The 22,042-nt window shown below is 39.1% G+C and overlaps 1 protein-coding gene across 1 annotated transcript in view; it reads left to right on the plus strand.

Annotated features, from left to right (window-relative positions):
- The window catches only part of HEATR1 (HEAT repeat containing 1), a 54,335-nt gene that overhangs the window by 29,488 nt on the left and 2,805 nt on the right, over window positions 1–22,042 (plus strand). The window contains exons 21-43 of the mRNA XM_014846525.3: window positions 2,082–2,251; window positions 2,665–2,823; window positions 4,140–4,382; window positions 4,662–4,793; window positions 5,629–5,732; window positions 5,899–6,042; window positions 6,696–6,814; window positions 6,912–7,033; window positions 8,831–8,959; window positions 10,372–10,602; window positions 11,368–11,494; window positions 12,730–12,890; window positions 16,003–16,049; window positions 16,160–16,283; window positions 16,902–17,042; window positions 17,552–17,841; window positions 18,551–18,701; window positions 19,653–19,811; window positions 19,976–20,110; window positions 20,258–20,362; window positions 20,450–20,618; window positions 21,127–21,281; window positions 21,823–21,981. Coding sequence (XP_014702011.3) covers window positions 2,082–2,251; window positions 2,665–2,823; window positions 4,140–4,382; window positions 4,662–4,793; window positions 5,629–5,732; window positions 5,899–6,042; window positions 6,696–6,814; window positions 6,912–7,033; window positions 8,831–8,959; window positions 10,372–10,602; window positions 11,368–11,494; window positions 12,730–12,890; window positions 16,003–16,049; window positions 16,160–16,283; window positions 16,902–17,042; window positions 17,552–17,841; window positions 18,551–18,701; window positions 19,653–19,811; window positions 19,976–20,110; window positions 20,258–20,362; window positions 20,450–20,618; window positions 21,127–21,281; window positions 21,823–21,981 — 3,476 coding nt within the window. The remainder of the gene's footprint in view (window positions 1–2,081; window positions 2,252–2,664; window positions 2,824–4,139; window positions 4,383–4,661; window positions 4,794–5,628; window positions 5,733–5,898; window positions 6,043–6,695; window positions 6,815–6,911; window positions 7,034–8,830; window positions 8,960–10,371; window positions 10,603–11,367; window positions 11,495–12,729; window positions 12,891–16,002; window positions 16,050–16,159; window positions 16,284–16,901; window positions 17,043–17,551; window positions 17,842–18,550; window positions 18,702–19,652; window positions 19,812–19,975; window positions 20,111–20,257; window positions 20,363–20,449; window positions 20,619–21,126; window positions 21,282–21,822; window positions 21,982–22,042) is intronic.

Genomic DNA, 22,042 nt, shown 5'->3' on the forward strand with positions numbered 1-22,042 from the left:
GTAAACCCTTTCTTTTGTTTTGTCAGGTATGAGGGCCTTCTTGATCATTTCTTGTAGGGGAGGTTCTTGTGGCAACGAACTCCCTTAGCTTTTCTTTATCTGGGGAAGTTTTTATTTCTCTTTCATATCTGAAGGATATTTTTGCTGGATAGAGTATTGGCTGAAAGTTTTTGTCTTTCAGAATTTTGAATATATCATTCCACTCTGTCCTAGCCTGTAAGGTTTCTGCTGAGAAATTCGCTGAAAGCCTGACGGGGTTTCCCTTGTAGCTTATTTTCTTCTGCCTTGCTGCCCTTAATATTTTTTCTTTGTCATTTAGTTTTGCTAGTTTCACTACTGTATGCCTTGAAGGTCTTTTTACATTGATGTATTTAGGAGTTCTCTTAGCTTCTTTTACATGTATTTCCAGCTTCTTCCATAGGTTTGAGAGTTCTCAGCTATTACTTCTTTGAACAAGCTCTCTGCTCCATTCTCCTCTTCTCTCTCTGGAATACCTATAATACTTCTGTTGCATTTCCTAATTGAGTCAGATATTTCTCAGAGAATTTCTTCATTTCATTTTAGTCTTAGTTCTCTCTCCTCCATCTGAATCATTTCTATATGTCTGTCCTGCAGACTGCTAATTCTGTCCTCCGTAATATTAGCTCTGTTATTTAGGGATTGTGGATTTTTATCTATCTCATCCATCGTGTTTTTCATCTCCAACATTTCTGATTGGTTTTTCTTTGTAGTTTCAATCTCTTTTGTGAAGGATTCCATCTGTTCATTAATTTTGCTCCTGATTTCATTAAACTGTCTGTCTGTATTTGCTTGTAACTTGCTGAGTTTTTTTATGATAGCTGTTTTCGATTATCTGTCATTTAGATTGTAAATGTGCCTTCAGGATTGATTTCTGGGTGCTTGTCATTTTCCTTCTGGTCTCGAGTATTAATATATATCTCCATACTGTTTGATGGCGTGGATTTGTGCCTTCATATAGTGGTAGTATCTGGTCACACATTCCACCTGCTGCTGCTGAGGGTGGGTCATGAGCTGTGTATTCTCAGCCTGCAGCAATCCCTGGTGTCTGTGCCTATCCTTAGAATGTATGCTGACAGGGCCCCTCTGCCATTTCCAGCTCGCTTGTTCATAGCTGCTGCTTTTCTAACATATGTGCAGGTACTCTGGCTGATGGGCTGAGCTGGACTGCCAGGCAGGGGTAGAGGGGAGGTGTGCTTTCTTCGTGCCCACTTCCAGGGGCATTCTCGCTCTGCCCCTGCTATCTGCTCTCCTGGGGTGCTGAATTGATGAAACCCCCACTATAGCTTAGCCACCTCTGTGTGGGGCCTTCCCACGGGCTGTGAGGGAACTTGGAGAGTGAAGGTGTTCCCACGGAGAGTTGCCTCCACCGCCTTTTCTCAAGCTGCATGGTCCCATGCCCTTGGTTGCTGCCAGGCAGGGAGAGGAGATCCCTTTACCTCCTTCTACTTCCTCCCAGGGGTCCAGCACCTCTTCCTTCAGGTATATGGCTGCATGGGTCTCTCAGATGTCTTTTGTGTTGTGTGACTGTCCTCTGTTGGTAAAAGAATGTCCTTTTCAAACGTCAATTCAGGACAAAACACTCACAAAGCATGATGCACAAATGGGTACTCTGCATACTTTGCAAGGATGTATATACACATGAGTTTGTTGCAGCGGTTTTAAAGCCAAAAGACTAGAAACAACCTAAACTTTCACCAGTAAGGTACTGGTTTTAAAAATATGCGAAATACAACAGAGAGCTGTATGATTTTGAAAGGATAATTTCATTTAGATGTGTGTGTACTTATATGGAAAATACTTCCAAATACATTGAGATGTGATAGCAGTTGGTGCAGAATAGGGTATATGTACTATGCTCTCATTTGCATATTTTCAGAAGAATACACTAGTGTATGTCTAATTTTTCTAGACTTGTAAACAATTACACAGTGAATAGTCTTTGGAGAGGGAGCTTGATTTGGTAGGAAAACTTTTCATCTTATACCCTTTGGTACTATTTAAATTTTGTACTGGTTAAATTTTTTAAATTGTTCCTTAAATTTTTTTCCCTTTGGTTTTAGTGGTAACATCTCTACTCATTAATTTGGGAAGCCCAGTAAAAGAAGTCCGTAGGGCTGCCGTTCACTGTCTGCAGGCCCTCAGTGGAGTGGCATCCCAGTTTCATCTGGTAATAGATCATTTGGTTCCCAAAGCAGAGGAGATCACCTCAGATGCCACCTACGTTGTTCAGGTAAACTCATTAGCAAAGAAGGTTTGAGTGTGCACGTGCCTGTGTGTGCACATGAACAGTTTGCCCCTTTCTTGACATTTTGCTTTGCAGAGAGTTTGATCTACTAAATCATTGAATTTAGAAACTGATGTCAATGTCTGCAGATCTTTCTTGCTGCATTTTAAAAAGATAGCTGTCATATTTCCATTCTGCTATCCTTTCATCGGCTAACAGAGCAATGTTTGTCTTTTGATGGTAAGCTAACTGAGATGGTAAGCTAACTAATTGATAACCTTCCTATTAAGGTTTCAAGGTGAGATGAAAAATTTTGAGCCATGTCTCATCATTGGGGAAAGAATCTTCCATAATTAGTACATGCACCCTTTGTAGTTCCTTAATCCTTTTTTTATCCAATTTTCTTTTTCGTATCCTAGGATTTGGCTACTTTGTTTGAGGAACTACAGAGAGAAAAGAAACTGAAATCTCATCAGAAGTTGTCTGAAACTTTGAAAAACCTACTTTATTGTGTATATAGTTGCCCATCTTATATTGCAAAAGATCTGATGAAAGTACTTCAGGAAGTCAACAGTGAGGTATACGCAATTTGAGTGGATTATACATTCCATATGATGTTACTAAAGATTATTCTAAGGAGGACATTTGCAAGAGTTACATATATGCACTTAGAAGTGAAAATCTTCTTATTGATTTGGAAGGGGAGAGAGTTGGGGTGGAGAAAAAGAGAGAGTGAGTTTCTTTCTATTTGAAAATTGTGTGTTATTATCCCTGTCTAATCACTGACTTGGTTTTAAGTGAATTTAAAAGTCATGTGGGGAAATACACTGAAGTGCACTATTGAAAGAACTGTTCGTTTACGTCTATTCTTTAGGTAAAAATTCTCCCCGAGGTAATATATTTGGACATAAGAGTCTGAACATTCCCAAATCATTTGCTCATTTTTAAAATGTATGTAGTTGTACATTTTTCTAGGGGGAAAATCTATACCTTTCAGTATGTTATCGAGGAAGCCTATGATACAAAAGAAAGAGGTTATGAACCCCTTGTTTATATGATGATATGTGCTGATGAGCAGTGAAAAAGTTCCTCATCCTAGTGTTCCAGAAATGCTTCTGTCCTTCACCAGTTTTGGACTGACTGCAACTTAAAGAACTAAAAGAAGGATAAAGTGAAGTGAAAACCATTTGATTTTATTTTCTTGGTGTGAGCCAACAGATGGCATTTATCAGCTCTGTGTTGTGCCTGGTATAGTTTAAACTAGGAGTTGAGAGTCTTGTTCTGTAAAGGACCAAATAGTACTTATTTTAGGCTCTATGTGCCATACAGTCTCTGTTGCAGCTACTCAGCTCTGCCATCATATTGCAAAAGCAGATGCAGACAGTATGTAAACGAATGAGCATGGCTGTGTTTTGGTAAACAAAGTTTACAAAAGCAGATGGTCCTCTGGATTTGGTCTGCAAACCATGTCTTGCTGGCTCCTGATTTGTTATTAAAGGCTTCACATACGTAATTTGAATTAATATTAATTATACCAAGATGGAAACATTGGGGAAGTGTGCAGTGTTTTAAAAAAGCTGAAATTTATTTTTATAGTCTAAAACTTTAGTTTGTATTTCCTATTTTCAGAAAGTCTTGGGACACTCAGATTATTTCTCCTCTGATCTCTGAAGGGTTTAGAGCGTTTGGCCTTTACAGCCTGAGCAGCAGAGGGGACCGAGTGCCTTAGTTGGATTAATAGTCATCCCTGTGTCCAGAAGGTCATCATTTTGGGGTTTTTTCTCTAGGCTGAGCTCCCAGTCTTCCAATATGATATCTTTGGATGTCTTTGTAAAGCAAGCAAAACTATTATCAGTATAGATAACTATTTAATAATAAATGTTCCAAATTTTAGATGGTGCTTTCTCAGCTATTGCCTATGGGTGAACAACTATTAGAAAAGATTCAGAAGGAGCCCACAGCTGTCCTGAAAGATGAGGCCATTGTTTTGCATCTCATTCTGGGAAAATATAATGAATATTCAGCTTCCCTTTTACATAAGGACCCAAAGAGTCTAGATATGTTTATAAAAGCTATGCATACAACAAAGGAACTGTACACAGGAATGCTAACCATTCAGATTACAGCCCTCGAAAAGGTCAGTAACTTCTTTCAGAAACTAAAGCATGTTCAAGCTTTTAGAAATTTGAAATGTTTGACTTGAAGAAGATAAAGTGGACTAGACATGTTTTAAAGGAATATGATATATTTGACCCATTTTACAAAACTACACGATGTATTTGGATCATTAAAAAGAATTGCATTTTAACTGATAAAATTGGGAACAATTTTACATTGTAAGAGAGAAGGATATAAAGGTCATTTTGTGGAATTCAAGTTTGTTCATTGAGCTCAATTGCCTTTTTTCTACCTCTAGATTACAAAGCCATTTTTTGCATCTATATCAGATGAACAAGTTCAGCAGATGCTTTTGCGTATGTTGTTTGATTTATTGGTGAACTGTAAAAATTCACGTTGTGCTCAGACTATTAGCAGTGTTTTTAAAGGGGTAAGTTGCAAACTTTCTGTAATTTGTTTATTAATGTCTGTTCTCTTCCGAGTAACCCCATGTTTAAGTATCCTCCATTTGACACTGCTTTTAGACAGTCGGCTGTTACCATTATCAAGAATCGTGGAAAAGGTGGTCATAGAGAAGTAGAAAATCAGAATTAGAAGTCTTCACCATTATTTTTATTGTATGAAGTATTATAGTTTTAATCAGGTAGGGTGTGTGTTAGTTTGGATCTTACTTGTATTACGTAGGATCTACCAGTTTTATGCAAGGAATAGGAATGAGTGATGGCTTGGTGTTCACCTTGGTAACAGATTACTTAATTTAGATAGTTGTTTAATGACATTTAATGGGATTGAGAATCTGCTCAGGGCTTTATATGTGTATTAAAACCTAGCTCTACATCAGAATAACCACCTGGTTATTCTCTGTTTTGTTTTGTTGTGTTTTTTAGGAGAAAACACATTCACAAAATAAATAGTAGTATGGTGAAGTCCTAGTATCCAGACTCAGCAGTTCTTAGAATTTTAACATATTTATTTAGGTTTCTAAGATACATTAGGTGGAACAAATTAAGGTACAGAGCAATTTTTAATATGCTCCTGTTTGCGTTCTTTTTTTGATCTTTATAGAGCTATTAGTATATGGAAAATTTCCAAAAGAATACATAAGAAATTGTCAGTGGTGTTTGCCTTTGGGATTGGGCTGGGCCCTAGAGTTGTCGAGAGACATAAAAGTGGACATAAACGTTTTCATTGTCTTTCTTAATGTTTACTGCTCTAAGTTTATCCCATGGAATTCTATCATCAACCATTCTTCCTTCATATTTCAGATTTCTGTTAATGCCGAACAAGTCAGAATAGAACTGGAGCCACCGGATAAGACTAAGTCCTTAGGCACAATTCAGCAAACAAGAAGGCAAAAAATGCAGCAGAAGTAAGAGCTATGAATGCAGTGAGAATGTGCTGTTGTTCCTGAGGCTTTGAATGTTTTGAAACTGTTGTGATTTTTTGATACCCATCATTTTGGTATAATCAGGTACGATAATTGTTGCTTGGCATTGTGTTTGCTTTTCCAACTTTTTGTCTTATCTGTTTCCCAGAAAATCACAAGATCTAGAATCTGTTCAGGAAGTTGGAGATTCTTACTGGCAAAGAGTAACCCTCATCCTAGAATTACTGCAGCACAAAAAGAAACTCAAAAATCCTCAGATATTGATACCGACTCTTTTTAACCTGCTATCAAGGTAATGACACTTGCCCTTCATCTGTGAGAGAATAGGATTCTACTTCTTACCCATCTTATTTTATTTAACATTGTGTTTTCAAGATATTCTCTTCTTGCTTAACTAGTCTGTAAAATAAAGCAAATTGAGTACTATAGTTGAAGATTTAAGGAATGGTTTCAGGTACCCATTGCCAGTGCCAAACCTGAGCTTCATCCTGTATCGTGTATAAATGATGACTCACCTTACAGCCTCCTTCCTTTCCTAACTTTCAATACTGTGTCCCTGGGGCATCATTACTGGTATTTGAAGGTGCAGTGTGACACCCACTGTATTTTGTAGGTATATATTATTAGATAGCTATAGTGTATGACATTGAATTGTGGATTTGTGCTTTCATCTGGAAAGCAAAGTAATTCTCAGGCTTGTCCTCTGAGAAGATTCCAAATAGGTTGATGGAAAGTACAATAGAGAAGAGAGGCAATTTGACATAAGCAGCTGCCTGTATGAGAAAAAGTGAGAGAAATCTTACGTCTTGGTTTCTGGACTTTATGTTTAATGTTATTTTAGTTTATTCCTTATTTAATATGTGTTCTGAACAATGGTCATTAATGTATCCCTGAAACTGTACAACTGTTTCATTTTCCATCATTTCTCTTCTGGGGGTCCCAAAGGTGTTTAGAACCTTTGCTACCGGAGCAGGGAAACATGGAATACACCAAACAATTAATTCTTAGTTGTTTGCTCAACATCTGCCAAAAACTCTCTCCAGATGGTGGCAAAATACCAAAAGGTATGTACTTCATTGGAAGGAAAAGGTGGAAAAATTATTTACTTTGAGTGTGAATGTACCTCCCACTTAAGAGATTTTTTATTTCTCACCACTGTAGATGTTCTTGATGAGGAGAAGTTCAATGTGGAATTGATAGTTCAGTGCATCCGCGTTTCAGAGATGCCTCAGACCCATCACCATGCCCTTTTACTTTTGGGTACTGTTGCTGGGATATTTCCTGTAAGTGTTAATGATTTAAGGTTCTAGCAGATACTTCAGATAATTTCTTCCATGAAAATGCGTAGATGCTTGCTGGTTTGAACTCAGTTTGGGATCTTACAGCCCTGCCTCTTGAATAGCTGAGACAGTGTGAGCTGGTTGATCTTGCTGAGCTTCGGTTTCCCTTTTTGTAAAATAGAGAATAAAGTAACCTTCTTCATAGGATTATTGTGAGGATAGGATTGGATAATTGACGGTTAGCATTTAGCACAGTGCCTGACACAATGTTACTTTCTAATAAGTGGTAGTATTAGTGCTATTTGGAAAAAATTACTGTCCCATGAATCCTCAGATAACCCTCAGACAGCTTTCAACCTGTGACTTAAGGAAATTAATTTGATTACAAACTACCTCAGTTAAAGAAATCTCTGCAAATCCATTGTCCCTAATAGAACTACATCATTTAAAGATTTTTGAAGAGATTGAAGCTATTTTTATATTGGGGATGCAGGCCACAGGTTCTTAATCTGTGGTTTCTCCATGAGCTTTAGGGGGTCTTTTAATCTACTAAAATCATGTGCAAGATTTATGTGTATAGAATTTTTTTTTCCTTGGAATAGTCAGTGGCTCTCAAAGGGGTTGATGATCCAGACACAGTTAATCATTGATATTTTTTCCTTTGTTTTTATTGAAATATAGTTTGCCATAAAATTAACCCATTTGTAGTATGGACTCAGTGGTTTTAGTATATTGACAAAGTTGTGTAACCATTACCATTTATCTACTTCCAGAACATTTTCATCACCGCAAAAAAAAACCTATACCCATTAGCATTCACTCCCAATTCCCTCTGCCGCCACCAGCCCTGCCCCTGGCAACCACTAATCTACTTTCTGTCTTGATGGAATTACTTATTCTGGAAATGTCTTATAAATGGAATCATATGATATGTGGTCTTTTGTGTCTGACTTTTTTCACTTAGCATAATGTTTTCAAGGTTCATCTGTGTTGACGCTTGACTCAGTATTTCTTTTTATGGCTGAATAGTATTCCATTGTATTTATATGCCACATTTTGTATATCTTTTTACCGGTTGATGGGCATTTAAGTTATTTCTACTTTTTGGCTGTTATGATAAAATTATACTGTTATGGACATTTGTATGCAAGGTTTTGTGTAAACATGTTTACAGGTCTCTTTGGAGTATACCTAGGAGTGGATTGCTGGCTTAGATGCTAACTTTATTTTTAACTTTCTGAGAAACTGCCAGAATACTTTCCAAATCAGTTACACTGTACACCAGCAGTAAATGAGGGTTCTAATTTCTCCACATCCTCCCTGAGGCTTATTACTGTCTGTCTTTTTTATTATAGTCATCCTAGTGGGTGTGAAGTGGTATCTTGTGATTTGGATTTTGCATTTCCCAATTACTAGTGATGCTGAGCATCTTTTCATGTGCTTATTGACCGTTTGTTTATCTTTGGAGAAATGTCTTTGCAAATCCTGTGGCCATTTTTTGTTTGCTGAGGAAGATTAACCCTGAGCTAACATCTGTGCAGTCTTCCTCCACTCCTCCACTTCATATATAGGTTGCCCCCACAGTTTGGCTGACGAGTGGTGTAGGTCCATGCCCAGGATCCTCACCTGTGAACCCGAGCCACTGAAGCAAAGCACACCAAACTTAACCACTAGGCCCTGGGACCAGCCCCTCCTTTGCCCATTTTTAAATTATTTCTCTTATTGTTGTTGAGTTATAATGAGTCATTGATATTTGATGTGTTTAAAATAGAAGATGTTGAAAGATGTGTATTCTTTCAGGATAAAGTTCTACACAACATTATGTCTATTTTTACATTTATGGGAGCCAATGTCATGCGTTTAGATGATACTTACAGTTTTCAAGTTATTAACAAGACAGTGAAAATGGTTATTCCAGCACTTATTCAGGTAAGCTGTCTTTATACTGACATTACTATTATTTTTAAGTTGAAAAATTTTATGTAGTATGAAATTCAAGTAGTAGTAAATCAATGACATTAAAAGCCTTTCTGAAATGTCAAGTATTCATGCCTGTTAAATTTTAGAATGGTGAAGCTGAGAAGTAATCTTGGAAATAATGTCTTTTCCAAAAATATGAGTAAACATGCATAGCTGGTTCTGCTGTGCTGCAAGGGTGTAACTGTAAAAGCGCCTTAACATTACTCTCACAAATGGATTTACATTGACTGTGTATTTCAGGACGTTGCATGAGTTCGATAATACCCTTATGCAGGTCGATGAAGACAGGACATTCTGGAGCGATGGTGGCAAATTTGTTAATATGCACTTCAACAAACATTTTTTAAGCATTTTCTAAGCGCTAAGTAGTCAAAGAGATGAGTGAGACGTAGTCTTTGCCATAGGAATCAACAATTGAAACTAAAAAGCAGCCTTGAAGATGAAAGAGCTTGGTCGTCTTCTTGAGTTTTCTGTTTACCCATACTCGGCCCCTTCTCCTTTGAATCTTGCTATTAGATTGGTGTTCTCTGTGTCTAACAAATTAGCCGGTACAGGACACGTATATATAAAAAAATAATTATATGCATTAATATGACATATGCCAAAAGAATAGATAAATATGCTGAAGAGTTCAGAATAGGCGAAAGTCCATATGGGCCAAGGAGACCACAGAGTTACATAAGAAGTAAAATTTGAACTGGTGTGAAAGAAGGCTAGGATATGCTCAGTGAGATGGCAGAGCCATCAATAGCATGTGAAAAGGCCTAGTCTAGGAATGTGCACAGTGTGTGTGAAGAATGTCATCTAGATCAGTTTGGTGAAGAGCCAAGAGTTGAGACAAGTAGAAGGAGTGGAAGGCATTGTTTAGTGGTACACTCAAGTATTTATTCGTTCTTCCACTCAACAAGCATGTTTGGAGCACCAATACCAGCGTAAAATGGTTTGAATTTATTGTGGAAGCAATAGGGAGTTGTTGGCCTTTCTGTGCTCTGCTTCTCTAGATTGTACCCATTCTTCTCAAGGCACAGAATCCTGCTTGATTTTTGCAGCTTCCCAGACGGCACATATTGGGATCTGCCATGTAGTGCCTCCTGTTGTCTTTTCAGGTGTGTTTCTTGTTTCATATGGATGATAAATCACCTTTGAGGCAGAGCTCACATCCTATGCCTTGTATTCCCCTCAGGGCCAAGTAGTGCCTGGGAAATAGCTCTACTCATTGCGTATTTCCTGACTGGTCTTTGATTATTAAAGTTATTTTGATAAGTTTTTTGGGCACACGTGAAGGCCTTTTCGTTTCCACTTAAAGCTTGTTTGGTGAAGGTTGTTGCTCCTACTCACTCTCCCTGCTTGCTCTTCTGTAGTCTGATGGTGGAGACTCTGTAGAAGTCACAAGAAATGTGGAAGAAATCGTGGTCAAAATCATTAATGTGTTTGTGGATGCACTGCCACACGTTCCAGAGCACAGGCGCCTGCCCATCCTTGTTCAGCTAGTTGATACACTAGGTGCAGAAAGATTCCTCTGGGTTCTCCTCGTCTTGCTTTTTGAACAGTATGTCACTAAAACAGTGCTGGTGGCTGCCTATGGAGAAAAGGTGAGAATATAGGGTGGGATGATAAGGAAAACGGTGATGTCTCACACAGATTTTGTGACATTTTCCAGTTTAAACATGGTGCTGGTGAATGCTTACTGTGCATTACTTAACAGTGCTTGCTCAGAACTACTTTTAAAGATGTTTTTGGCATTCTTTAAAACTGCTCTCAGAGCCTGTGGCCATCTGAATATCCTCAGTAGCAACAAAATATCTCCTGAGGGTGATTTGACTTTTCTAAGAAACAGGTCTGATACCAGTGCCATGCTGCGTGGTTCTTTTAAGCCCAACAGCGTACTGCTGTAAAGTAATGAAACTGTCTCTTGAAAGTGGTTCTAAGGGCCTTTCGTGGGGAAAGGGAAGATTGTCAGTATCATTGAAATCACAACACAGGTGACTGTTTTGAAGAGCCCTGTTCGCATAGATGAGGGTAAAACTTACAGGTCCAGGGCTGTTTTTAAATGACTTCTTAGACATGGGCTCTAGGACTGGATCTAGACCTACTCTGAATAAAGTCGTACGTTCAGTTCTGCCAGAAATAATAATGCAAATTATCCTGGAATTAGGCCCTTATAATTCTCATAAATTGGCTTCTTCCTGTAAGGAGCTCAGTACCTCATTCCTCTGGTGATGCATGTGACTGTAAGGAACAATATATAGTGACTTTGTGTGCTAAGAAATATTTTTAAAACATTTCCCTTACTTGTACTTATTAAAACATAAATTTAATAGGTACAGTTTTGTTACCTATTTCTCTTCTCTGAACAGGATGCTATTTTAGAGGCAGACACTGAATTTTGGATTTCAGTCTGTTGTGAATTTAGTGTCCAGCACCAGATACAAAGCTTGATGACTATCCTCCAGTACTTAATAAAGCTGCCTGAGGAAAAAGAAGGTAAGCAGGAGTCAGGTGTGAATCATTGTTTAATCTGAAGGCTCGGGAGAAGCAGAAGACAATGCAGGTTGTCCTTAGAACCCATAGTACATCTTTGGAAGGATTTTAAGGAAGTTAATAATGTTTAATTTGAGTATGTGGTTGTATATGTTCTCAAATCTTTATGGAAAATAGTAAGTCGGGTTTCTCCTTGTCTTTCCTCACACACTGGCTTTTATCCCTCTGTACCTTTACGCTGATGTGTTGGCTGTGGAGTGTTACAAGTGTCAAGAATGAATTATGGTACAATGACAGTTAGCAGGACCTTATTAGCTATCTCTTAGTTTCCCATTAAAGTATCTGTGAAGACGTTTACAAGAAGGAAAAAAATAGATACCACAGCAGTGGTAACTAAATATTCAAATTTTACCATATATATATGGTCTTGAAAATTCCACTAATTGCGGCACCAATGTGATTACCTTAAGAAAGGGTAGATGTGTTGAGCGTTCTTAGTTCTCTGCCCTTCGAAGCAGAACAGGAAGGTGCATTAGAAAGGAGGTTCTGAGGACTCCGCGGGGACTGTTATCTGGGTGGCTGACCGTTTGCCCCGTCTTCCCTGCTTGGCCAGGCAGTCATCTGACTCATCCTGCAGTCGGCTCAGGTTAGGCAGGGACAGACTGGAAGGTGCCTGGGGAGATGTACATGGTGACATGCTTCAGGAAGAAGTCTTCGTTTTGAGTCACTCTTGGACAGTAATTTTTAAGTGGCCCACCATAGCCTCCCAACACTGCACCCCTTACCCCTTTCATGGTAGACACACTTGAATACAAGATTCTACAAAGTTTTAGGATATACATTTTCAAACTTTTAGAATTAAACATTGAAGGCTAGAATTGACCCCGCTTCAGTCTATTGTGGGCCACCAAGTAAATGCCTCTGAGGCTTCAGAAGTTGGGTATGGAGCCAACATTTAAAGACTCCTCTTGTAGTATTTTTGTCTTCCATTTGCTTATCTCAGTTGCCCTGCTTTTGTTTGTTTTTGTCATACACTGTCTTCTCAGGGCCGTTGGGTACTTTGTTGATAAGTACACTCACATCTTTCACTAATTTAGAAGAGGAAAAACTGGGTATAATAGATGAACAAATTTCTCTCTCAGAATTGTATCCCATTTACCATTCTCCTTATATCTGTATCTACACTAAAGAGTCAAGTGAAGCTGAGTGCAGTCACTTGTTGTATTGCTCTTTTTCAGAAACCATTCCCAAAACGGTGTCCAATAAGAGTGAATCACAGGAACAGATGCTACGGGTTTTTAATGTAGACGCTCACACTAGCAAGCAACTGCGGCATTTCAAATTTCTGTCAGTGTCCTTCATGTCTCAGCTCCTGGCTTCCAATAATTTTATCAGAAAGGTGATGTGTTCTTTAAATGTGTTTATGATAAAACGGTTTTGCTTTTTCTAAAGGAACTGTGTTTTAAACTAGTAAAAATAGCGTGGTAAATAATCTTATCAAAACATGAGACATGCCTTTAAAGATAGTAGAAAAAGAATAGTACAATTCACCATGAAAAACCGTTTGGCGGGATCTACTAAGTTTGTACATATATAAACCCTATGACTTGGTAATTCCATTTTCAAATGGTATATACCCAACAGAAATGTATGAACATGTGCACCAAAAGACATCTTCAAGAATGTTAGTAATAGCATGATTCATGGTAGCCCAGAAGTGGCAGCAACCCAAGTGTCTGTCAGTACTGGAGTGGATGAAGTGTCTGTTGTCATAAATGGACACGGGTGAACCTTGGTGAGACACAGCCGTCTGATGATTCTCATAAACATTATAGGAGGAACGATGGCAGACACAAAAGGGTGCATCCGTGATTCCAGTTGTATAAAGTTCAGAAATAGGCAAAATAAATCTGTGGTTTTATAAGTAAGGATAGTATTTATCTTTGAGAAGGAGGAAAAGAGTAGTAATGGAGGTCAAGTAGAGGAGGGATTCTGAGGTACTAATAATACGCTTTTTTGTTGTTTTTTTTTTGAGGAAGATTAGCCCTGAGCTAACATCTGCTGCAAATCCTCCTCTTTTTGCTGAGGAAGACTGGCCCTGAGCTAACATCCATGCCCATCTTCGTCTACTTTTATATGTGGGATGCCTGCCACAGCATGGCTTGACAAGCAGTGCGTAGGTCCACGCCCGGGATCTGAACTGGCAAACCCAGGGCCGCCGCAGCAGAATGTGCAGACTTAACCACTCTGCCACCAGGCCAGCCCCAATATGCTATTTTTTTGACCTGAATATAGTGAGCTCTACACCTATGATTTGTGCACCTTTCAGTTTGTGTTTTAACTTTAAACAATGAAAGAGAAAGGAGGAAATACAGAAACAAAATGAAGAAATACAGAAGCATTGAGAAAGAAGGGCCACGATCCTGACCAGGAATATAATATTGGCTGAACATTAGAATATCTGTTATGTATCTCTTATTATGCATGAAAAGATCAAGAGGGGAAACCGTATGATGATTGAAATATTTATAGGAAAATGATTCAATGAATTCCATATTTATTCATGATTTAAGGAAAAAAATCTTCTTAGCAATGCAAGATGGATGGAAACTTCCTTGGCCTGATAAAATATCTGTCAGAAATCTGTAGTTTACATCACACTTCACAATGAGACATTAGCAGTGTGCCTGTTAAAGTCTGGAACAAGGAGGCCCTTGTTTCAATTGAGCAAAAGAAATGAAGTGTGAGAGCCCTGGTGGCCTACTGGTTAAAGTTTGGTGCTCTCACCACTTCAGTGGCCTGGGTTCGTTTCCTGGTCGCAGAACCACACCACTCGTCTGTCAGTTGCAGCGCTGTGGTGGTGGCTCACAGAAGAACTAGAAGGACTTACAACTATGCTATGCAACCATATCCTGGGGCTTTGGAGAGAAAAAATAAAAAACGAGGAAGATTGGCAACAGATGTTAGCTCAGGGCAAATCTCTCCCTGCAAAAAAAAGGAAGTGTAAGAATCAGAAAAAAGAGAATCAAGAAGCTCATAGAACTAATAATTAGTTTAGCAAGCTTGCTTGATGGGGATGACTGTAGACGCTGCTCTGTATCAAACAGGCTATCCAAGGACAGTGGTGGTGCAGAGTGATCACATGGATCAATGTGACTGAACATAAGCCCTGACACACACCCGTGTGCGTGTAAGAAATGCGTCGTGTGGCAGGTGACATTACAAAGCAGTGGGGAAAAAGGCTTGTCCAAGAACTAGAGCTAGCACAATTTGTGTTCCATGTGTGGAAAAAAGACTGATCTCACACTGTAAACAAGAGGCAATTTTAGGTAGGTTAAAACCTTTGGTCTGAAAAGGAATACTTAGAACTTTGAGGAGAAAATCAAGGGGAAAATCATTGTGACCAGAGGATGGAGGAGAATTTCCTAAAAACTTCAGTTCAGCAAAAGCCACCATAAACAAAATGCAAAGAAAGCCGCAGACTAAGAGTAGATTATTACTCTATAAATCAGAAAGCATCAGTTTCCATTAGAACAATTGGCAAAGAATATGAATTCACTAAAGAGGATCACAAATGGCCATTTAATGCTTGACCAAACAACCTCCCTAATGAGGAAAATGCATGTTAAATGAGATGCCACTATGATATCCATCAAACTGGCAAAAATTGAAAAGCTGTTAATACCACAAAGTGGCAAGGCTGTGGGGAGACAGTCGTTTCTTACCCAGGGATGGGTAGCGTGAGTCAGTACAACCATTTTAGAAAGCAGTTGGCAGGTTCCAGTCAGGTTGAAGATCCTCATCTCCTGTGATTAGTAACTCTTCTCAGTATATACGCTCTACGAAAACTTGCCTAGATGCTTGAGACATAAAAACGTTCTTTTTTAGCCTTGATTACATAGGTTAAATGTCTGCCAACAGAGGTGAATGAATAAATAAGTTGCGGTATATACAGAGTAATAATACTGTGTGCAGTTAAAAATGAATGAACCAGAACAACATAAGTCATCACAGGTAGATCTCAAAAATCTAATGTTATCCAAAAAGCGTGTTGCTGACTGATATGTACATTCATGTTTGTGGGGCCTGAGGTAGTGAGAGACTGGGATCAGGGAGCAGTGCAAAGGGGACGACAGCTGTATCCATATGTTTAACATCTTGAGATTAAAAGCGAGCTATTACATAAGAGCTAACGAAAGATGAGTGTTTCATAAAATTAGTAGGTAAACGGGTGTTGATTGCCATATTTTCCTGAATCTTTGTACTACTTTAAAGATACTACTAATACCTATAGAATATAACTAAAATAAATGAACAGAATAATTTAATTTAAGGGAAATAGAGTTATTGTATGATGGGGATGATCTGAACCTGATTAAATTGTGCTCTCAGAAAACACTGTTGGAAGTTTGAGTTCAGTAGTCTTAGATGAGTTTCATCGAGCCCACTTCAAATGATTTTTTTATTATCAGCTTCCCTATTGTTCTAATGACGCCTTCTTTAAAAATTAGGTAGTTGAAAGTGGTGGTCCTCAGGTTTTAAAAGGCCTTGAACAGAGGTATGTTACTTTTCTTTTTAAAATTTTTATTTGATAGTAATTTCGAACTTTTTATCAAAAAGCTGGAAAAATAGTACACAAAACTCTCACATGCGTCTCCTGTGTTTTAGGTTGCTAGAAACAGTCCTTGGCTATATTAACACCGTAGCACAATCCATGGAGAAAAATGTAGACAAACTAACTGTGAAGTTTTGGCGAGCGCTCCTTAGTAAAGCGTATGACATGCTAGATAAGGTAGGTTCTCCTTTCTCCCCACCTGCTATGTTTGGTTGCTGTTTTTATGTCATTGTGGAATTATTTAACAAAGTTCTACTTTATACAATACACTTAGCAATAGCTTCCCTTAATGCAGCTCAGATTTTTCTTGGAAAAGAATCTCTTGATGACTAGAAATAAATTTGTCTGGAAAACAGTTGTTTCTGTACCAATTAGGAGATCATGTGCCTTAATATTTAATGTGCTTAAATGTTCGGTCATGTAATACTTTATAATGTTCCACTTTATTTATGTGGAATAAAAGAAAAATACCCATTAGGTAGAGTGTGTGGTATATTAGAAATATCACTGGCCTGGACATTAGGATCTCTGTTTAAAATCTAGCTAAATTACTTAGCTCCGTGGCACTGAGCAATTCACTTAGCATCAGGTTGTTGTTGCTGTTATTGTTTTTTTAGTAAATGTGGTTAGTAATGCCTACCTGAAAGGGTAATGTAAGAATTAAGTGAGAAAATGTGTATCAAAATGCCTGACCCCTAGAAGATATGCAATGAATAGAAGTCTGTGTTAATCTGAATTGATCTTCCCTTTATTATTATTTTTGTTGTTGTTGTTAAATGTAAAACTGCCGTATAGGTCAATGCCTTGCTGCCCACAGAAATGTTCATTCCTGTGATTAGAGGGCTGCTGGGTAACCCACTGCCATCCGTTCGCCGGAAAGCTTTGGATCTTTTGAACAACAAGCTACAGCAGAATACGTCCTGGAAGAAGAAAATTGTAAGTGAAGACTGTGTAGCAGCCCCAGTTACTGTTCTAGGCTTTATCAAAGAGTTGCATTGAACTCCCTTAGGCTTCTCTAGTGGGTTTAAATAAGTATATCATTATCTGAATGCAATGCTGTGATGTGTGTATGCATTTTAAAATGGGATATTAATTCTGACGGGAGCGTGTATATATGTTGTAAGAGCTCTCAGAATGGAATTTCAGCCTAAGGGAATTCTTGCTTAATATAGACCATACGTTGCCTTGGCTTTAGCATAACTCTAGTCCTCTTTTACTCCAGACTAGTAGAGTGCTTTCTATAAATCAAAAATTGGGCACAGGTACATGCATTCACTTAGTAATAAATGAAGCAGATAGAGAAACAATTGCTTGTGTATAATCATGTGGCTTAGGACCTTGGTCTGATTTCCAATTAGGCAGTTTCAAGCAATAAAAATGGAGATAGGGACTAGCATTTTTTTCTGCAGCTTTAATTATTTGGGAATTTTGGCTGTCCTCTTCAGGTTTACCATTTCCTAAAACTGGTTCCAGTCCTTTTGGCCATTGTGCAGCATAGAAAAAAGGCAGTAGAAGAGCAAGCAATAAACAGACAGACAGCGTTGTATACCTTAAAGCTTTTGTGCAAGAACTTTGGTAGAGAAAATCCGCAGCCTTTTGTGCCAGTGCTGAATGCTGCAGTGAGGCTGATTGCTCCCGAAATGAAGGAGGAGAAGAATGTCTTGGGAAGTGCCCTGCTGTGTGTAGCGGAGGTGGCCTCCATGCTGGAAGCACTGGCCATCCCCCAGCTTCCCAGGTATGCTGGCTGGGGCCTGCCACAGGAGCCGTCACACCGGCTTTCTGTACAGATTGACAGATGATACCTTAGTGACTTTTTTTGCCTCTAAGTAAAAGTTACCTAAAATTAGATTTGTTAAAGAATTGATGTTTTCTTCAAACTGAAAAACAAAACATTCTCGTTTACCTTTATGATGTTTATTATTCTCCAGTTTTCACTCCCCTCTGACCAGCTGCTGTTAGGAAGCAATAGGTGCTGCTCCTTTCGAGGGGCCCCGTCCAGTTGGGCAGAAGCTGCCTCGTGCTGCCCGCGTTCGGAAGTTGGATGCTGCTGGCTCTCTCCTTGGCTCTGGCGTCTGTTGGCTGTGGGGCCTTGGGCAGGCTACTCGGCCTGTTAGAGTTTTGCCATCTATAAAACCGACACAGCACCTACCTCGTGGGAGTCCCGTGGGGCAGTGTGTGTAAGGCTTTTTGCACAGTGCCTGACACTTAGCAGGTGTTAAATTGAAAGATGTTATTTTTTTAAATGACTGTTCTGTCAGTACTGTTGGCACTGGGAGATTTCTTGCTCTTAGTCATGTACAATGTGTAGACGGTACTTTGTAGGCTGTGACACACGCAGAGATGTAATGAGCACAGGTGTTTGGATTTTTTCACAACTTCTACTCCATTCTCCATTCTCTGCTTCTGCTTAAAGTTACTCTAGAACTCTCATTCTTTGTGTGCAGTCTGATGCCATCATTGCTGACGACAATGAAGAACACCAGCGAGCTGGTCTCGGCCGAGGTCTATTTGCTCAGCGCCTTGGCGGCCCTGCAGAAGGTTGTTGAGACTCTCCCGCACTTCATCAGCCCCTACCTAGAAGGCGTGCTGTCGCAGGTGGGTCACAGTGACCACGACATGTATGTGAGGTGGCAGCAGGAAGGGAAAGATTATAAATTTAATAGTTTTATTTATTAAGTTTTTAGTTTTTGTTTGGCAGGAAGTTTATTTCTGAAAAGATTTGCTTGTTTTTACTGTATATGTTCGTTTTTCTCTTCCATTTCCACCGTCCCTATCTGCTTAATCATGACAGTGATATGGTATCACTTTGTCATGAGACTCTGCTCTTTTTTTGATTTTGCAGAATGTATTTTATTGCTTTTTTTCCTCCTGAGATATCTTTGGGGTTGGGTTGCCTCTTATTACTTCTTCTAGAAACTGGTGTGCCCTATTTGTTTCTACTGTGAAAGGTTTCTTAATCCTCAGATGTCTTTCAAAGCAGAATTCCTAGGTTGCAGGCCATCGGTTATTTGCAGACAGACAATGGGCAGGTGGCACTTCTAGTTGAAGATGCCTGAGAAGGACCCCTTGTTCTGTTCTGTCTTATGATCATCTGCCATTTATGAGGTGAAGAGCCGAAACTGCCATGATGCAAGTGACTCCACCAATTCACCTACTCTAGAGCCAGGGCTTCTTACAGAAAAAGACCTCTGCATCTGAGGAGCTTTCTAGATTTTTTTAAATAGAACTTGATTCTTCTCAAGGTCCCTGGATTCATGTCCTCTAAGAAAATCATCAGTCTGGATGCTCTGTGTCCTTCCACCTCCCACCATTTACCCCCATCCCTGATTCCCACCTGGGAAGGGAGCGTCTGCCCATTTTTATCTACAGACATTCGGGGGTTGGCTTTAAAAGGGATTCCATGTGAAGCTGAAATGCACTGAGCTTTTCCCAATCACTAGCATTTGGATTGATTTCTCACATCATCATTCTGACTTTCCTTAGGTGTGTAGACGCTCTCAATGAGTGCCCATTATGGCCTTCATCACTGTTTTGATGTTCCTGTAGGTGATTCATTTGGAGAAAATCACTAGTGAAATGGGCTCTGCCTCACAGGCTCACGTCCGTCTCACATCTCTTAAGAAGACACTGGCTACCACGCTCTCACCTCGAGTGTTACTGCCAGCCATCAACAAAACGTACAAGCAAATTGAGAAGAACTGGAAGGTTAGACCACATTGGGTATTTGACTTTGGAGAAGGGAGATATGGTACTGAAACTTTTAAATTTTCAGTTGAAGAGGAGTGTGGTTGTTTAATTCATTTATAAATGCATTAGTGAACTCTAGGAATATTGAAAATTGGCACATCTCTTTACTGTGTTGTTGGTAGAATCACATGGGTCCATTTATGAGCATCTTGCAAGAGCACATTGGGGTCATGAAGAAGGAAGAGCTCGCCTCCCATCAGTCTCAGCTGACTGTATTTTTCTTGGAGGCCCTGGACTTCCGAGCACAGCACTCCGAGGTAAGCTTATTTCCAGTCCCCCAAATCCTGAACTTATCTATACCTATTTAAGAGCCAGAGAAAAACCAGCTGTGTAACCTGTTGTACTTGCCAAAATTATTAGAGCTAGATGTCAGTACTGTAATAAATCAGCTCTTCTATTCCCAGAATGATCTGGAAGAAATTGGAAAAACGGAAAATTGCATCATTGACTGTCTAGTAGCCATGGTTGTGAAACTTTCTGAAGTCACATTCAGACCTCTGTTCTTCAAGGTACGCTTTCTTCCTCCACATCTCCTATGGACTCATATATGTGTTACAGGATGTGTAGAAGAAACTAATACTACATTATCTTTTTAGCTGTTTGATTGGGCTAAAACAGAGGATGCCCCAAAGGACAGACTGTTGACATTTTACAACGTGGCAGATTGCATTGCTGAGAAACTGAAAGGGCTTTTTACTCTGTTTGCTGGCCATTTAGTGAAGCCTTTTGCTGACACCTTGAACCAGGTGAACATCTCCAAAACAGGTTGGTAGCTGACTCCGGTTCTGTTGATCTCCTTGCTCTATGTACCTTGCACAAAGTACAGTTAGTATAATAAGCATGAGGAGGGTGAATTTTATAGTCAGCCCTTAAGCATTGACGTGTTTGTTTTAGCATAGGGAAAACATGCTGTGATTGACTCACTTGGAAGGCAGGGTAAAGTAAAATGGGCATTGTTATAAGTTATTGGAAGTAACTTTAAAACATTGAAGTTAAGATTGGTTTGTTCTTTAATACTATTAATCAACCCACTTGACAACTGGTAACTTTGCCAAACTAAGCAATCTTAACAACTGAGAATCTTAACTCTAAAAGGAGGAATCGCTTATCCGAGAGACCATCCCTTTTATTTGTGTTCTGTCTTCATCCTGATTATGACCTAGGTCATTTTAGAAAACCCTCCTGATTTAATAGTGACTTGAATTTAAACACTGGAGATCAAATTGTGAAATTCAGTTTTTTTGTTTTTGTTTTCATTCTCCTCTATCTACAGATGAAGCGTTTTTTGACTCTGAAAATGACCCTGAAAAGTGCTGTTTGCTATTACAGTTTATTTTGAACTGTTTATATAAAATCTTCCTTTTTGACACTCAGCATTTTCTAAGTAAAGAGAGAGCAGAAGCCTTGATGATGCCCCTGGTGGATCAGGTAACCAAGAAGAACCATCTTTTGTTAAAAGATGAGGAAGCTATTGGTTAAATTTTTATGGGTTTCATATCTACCAAAATGACAGTTGCTGGGCTTTTTTTTTTTTCTCCAAGTTTTGTTTTTCCTTTTTTACAAAATTTTAATTTCAGAACCAGTTTCTCATTTTTCATGGATATAACTTGTCTTCGTAGTGGTGTTTACTGAGTTTTACTTTTGAATTTTTTGAGTGAAAGGTGTGATACAAGGTCTAATGGTTACATTTTTTTAAAACTGGGTTTATTGAGGTGGTTTCAGAGTTTGGCTGCCCTCTGAAAAAAACTCTCTAAGGTGTTCTGCTGGAGGAAAAGAGATGAAGCTCAGGGCGATGTGATTTTCTATTTGAGTCCCAGAAGGTGGTAAATTTGCTCTAGAGAGAGTATTAGAATAATACCTGGTTTTTGAGCACACTAATATTATGAAGGATAGTAAAATATTATTTACACATTGGGTATTTTTTCAAACAGAAATGAAACCTGTTGCTCAAGTCCTTGTCTTTCAATAGCTGGAAAACAGGCTCGGAGGAGAAGAGAAGTTCCAGGAACGGGTGACGAAGCACCTGATACCATGCATTGCACAGTTCTCAGTGGCCATGGCAGACGACTCTCTGTGGAAACCACTGAACTACCAGATTCTGCTAAAGACGAGGGACTCCTCACCCAAGGTTAGGAGCTGTGGTTGACAAGCCCTGTTACTGTGCTGTCCCATATAACCTAAACAACCCT

The sequence above is a fragment of the Equus asinus genome, chromosome 2, assembly GCF_041296235.1.
Source record: "Equus asinus isolate D_3611 breed Donkey chromosome 2, EquAss-T2T_v2, whole genome shotgun sequence".
NCBI lineage: Eukaryota > Metazoa > Chordata > Mammalia > Perissodactyla > Equidae > Equus > Equus asinus.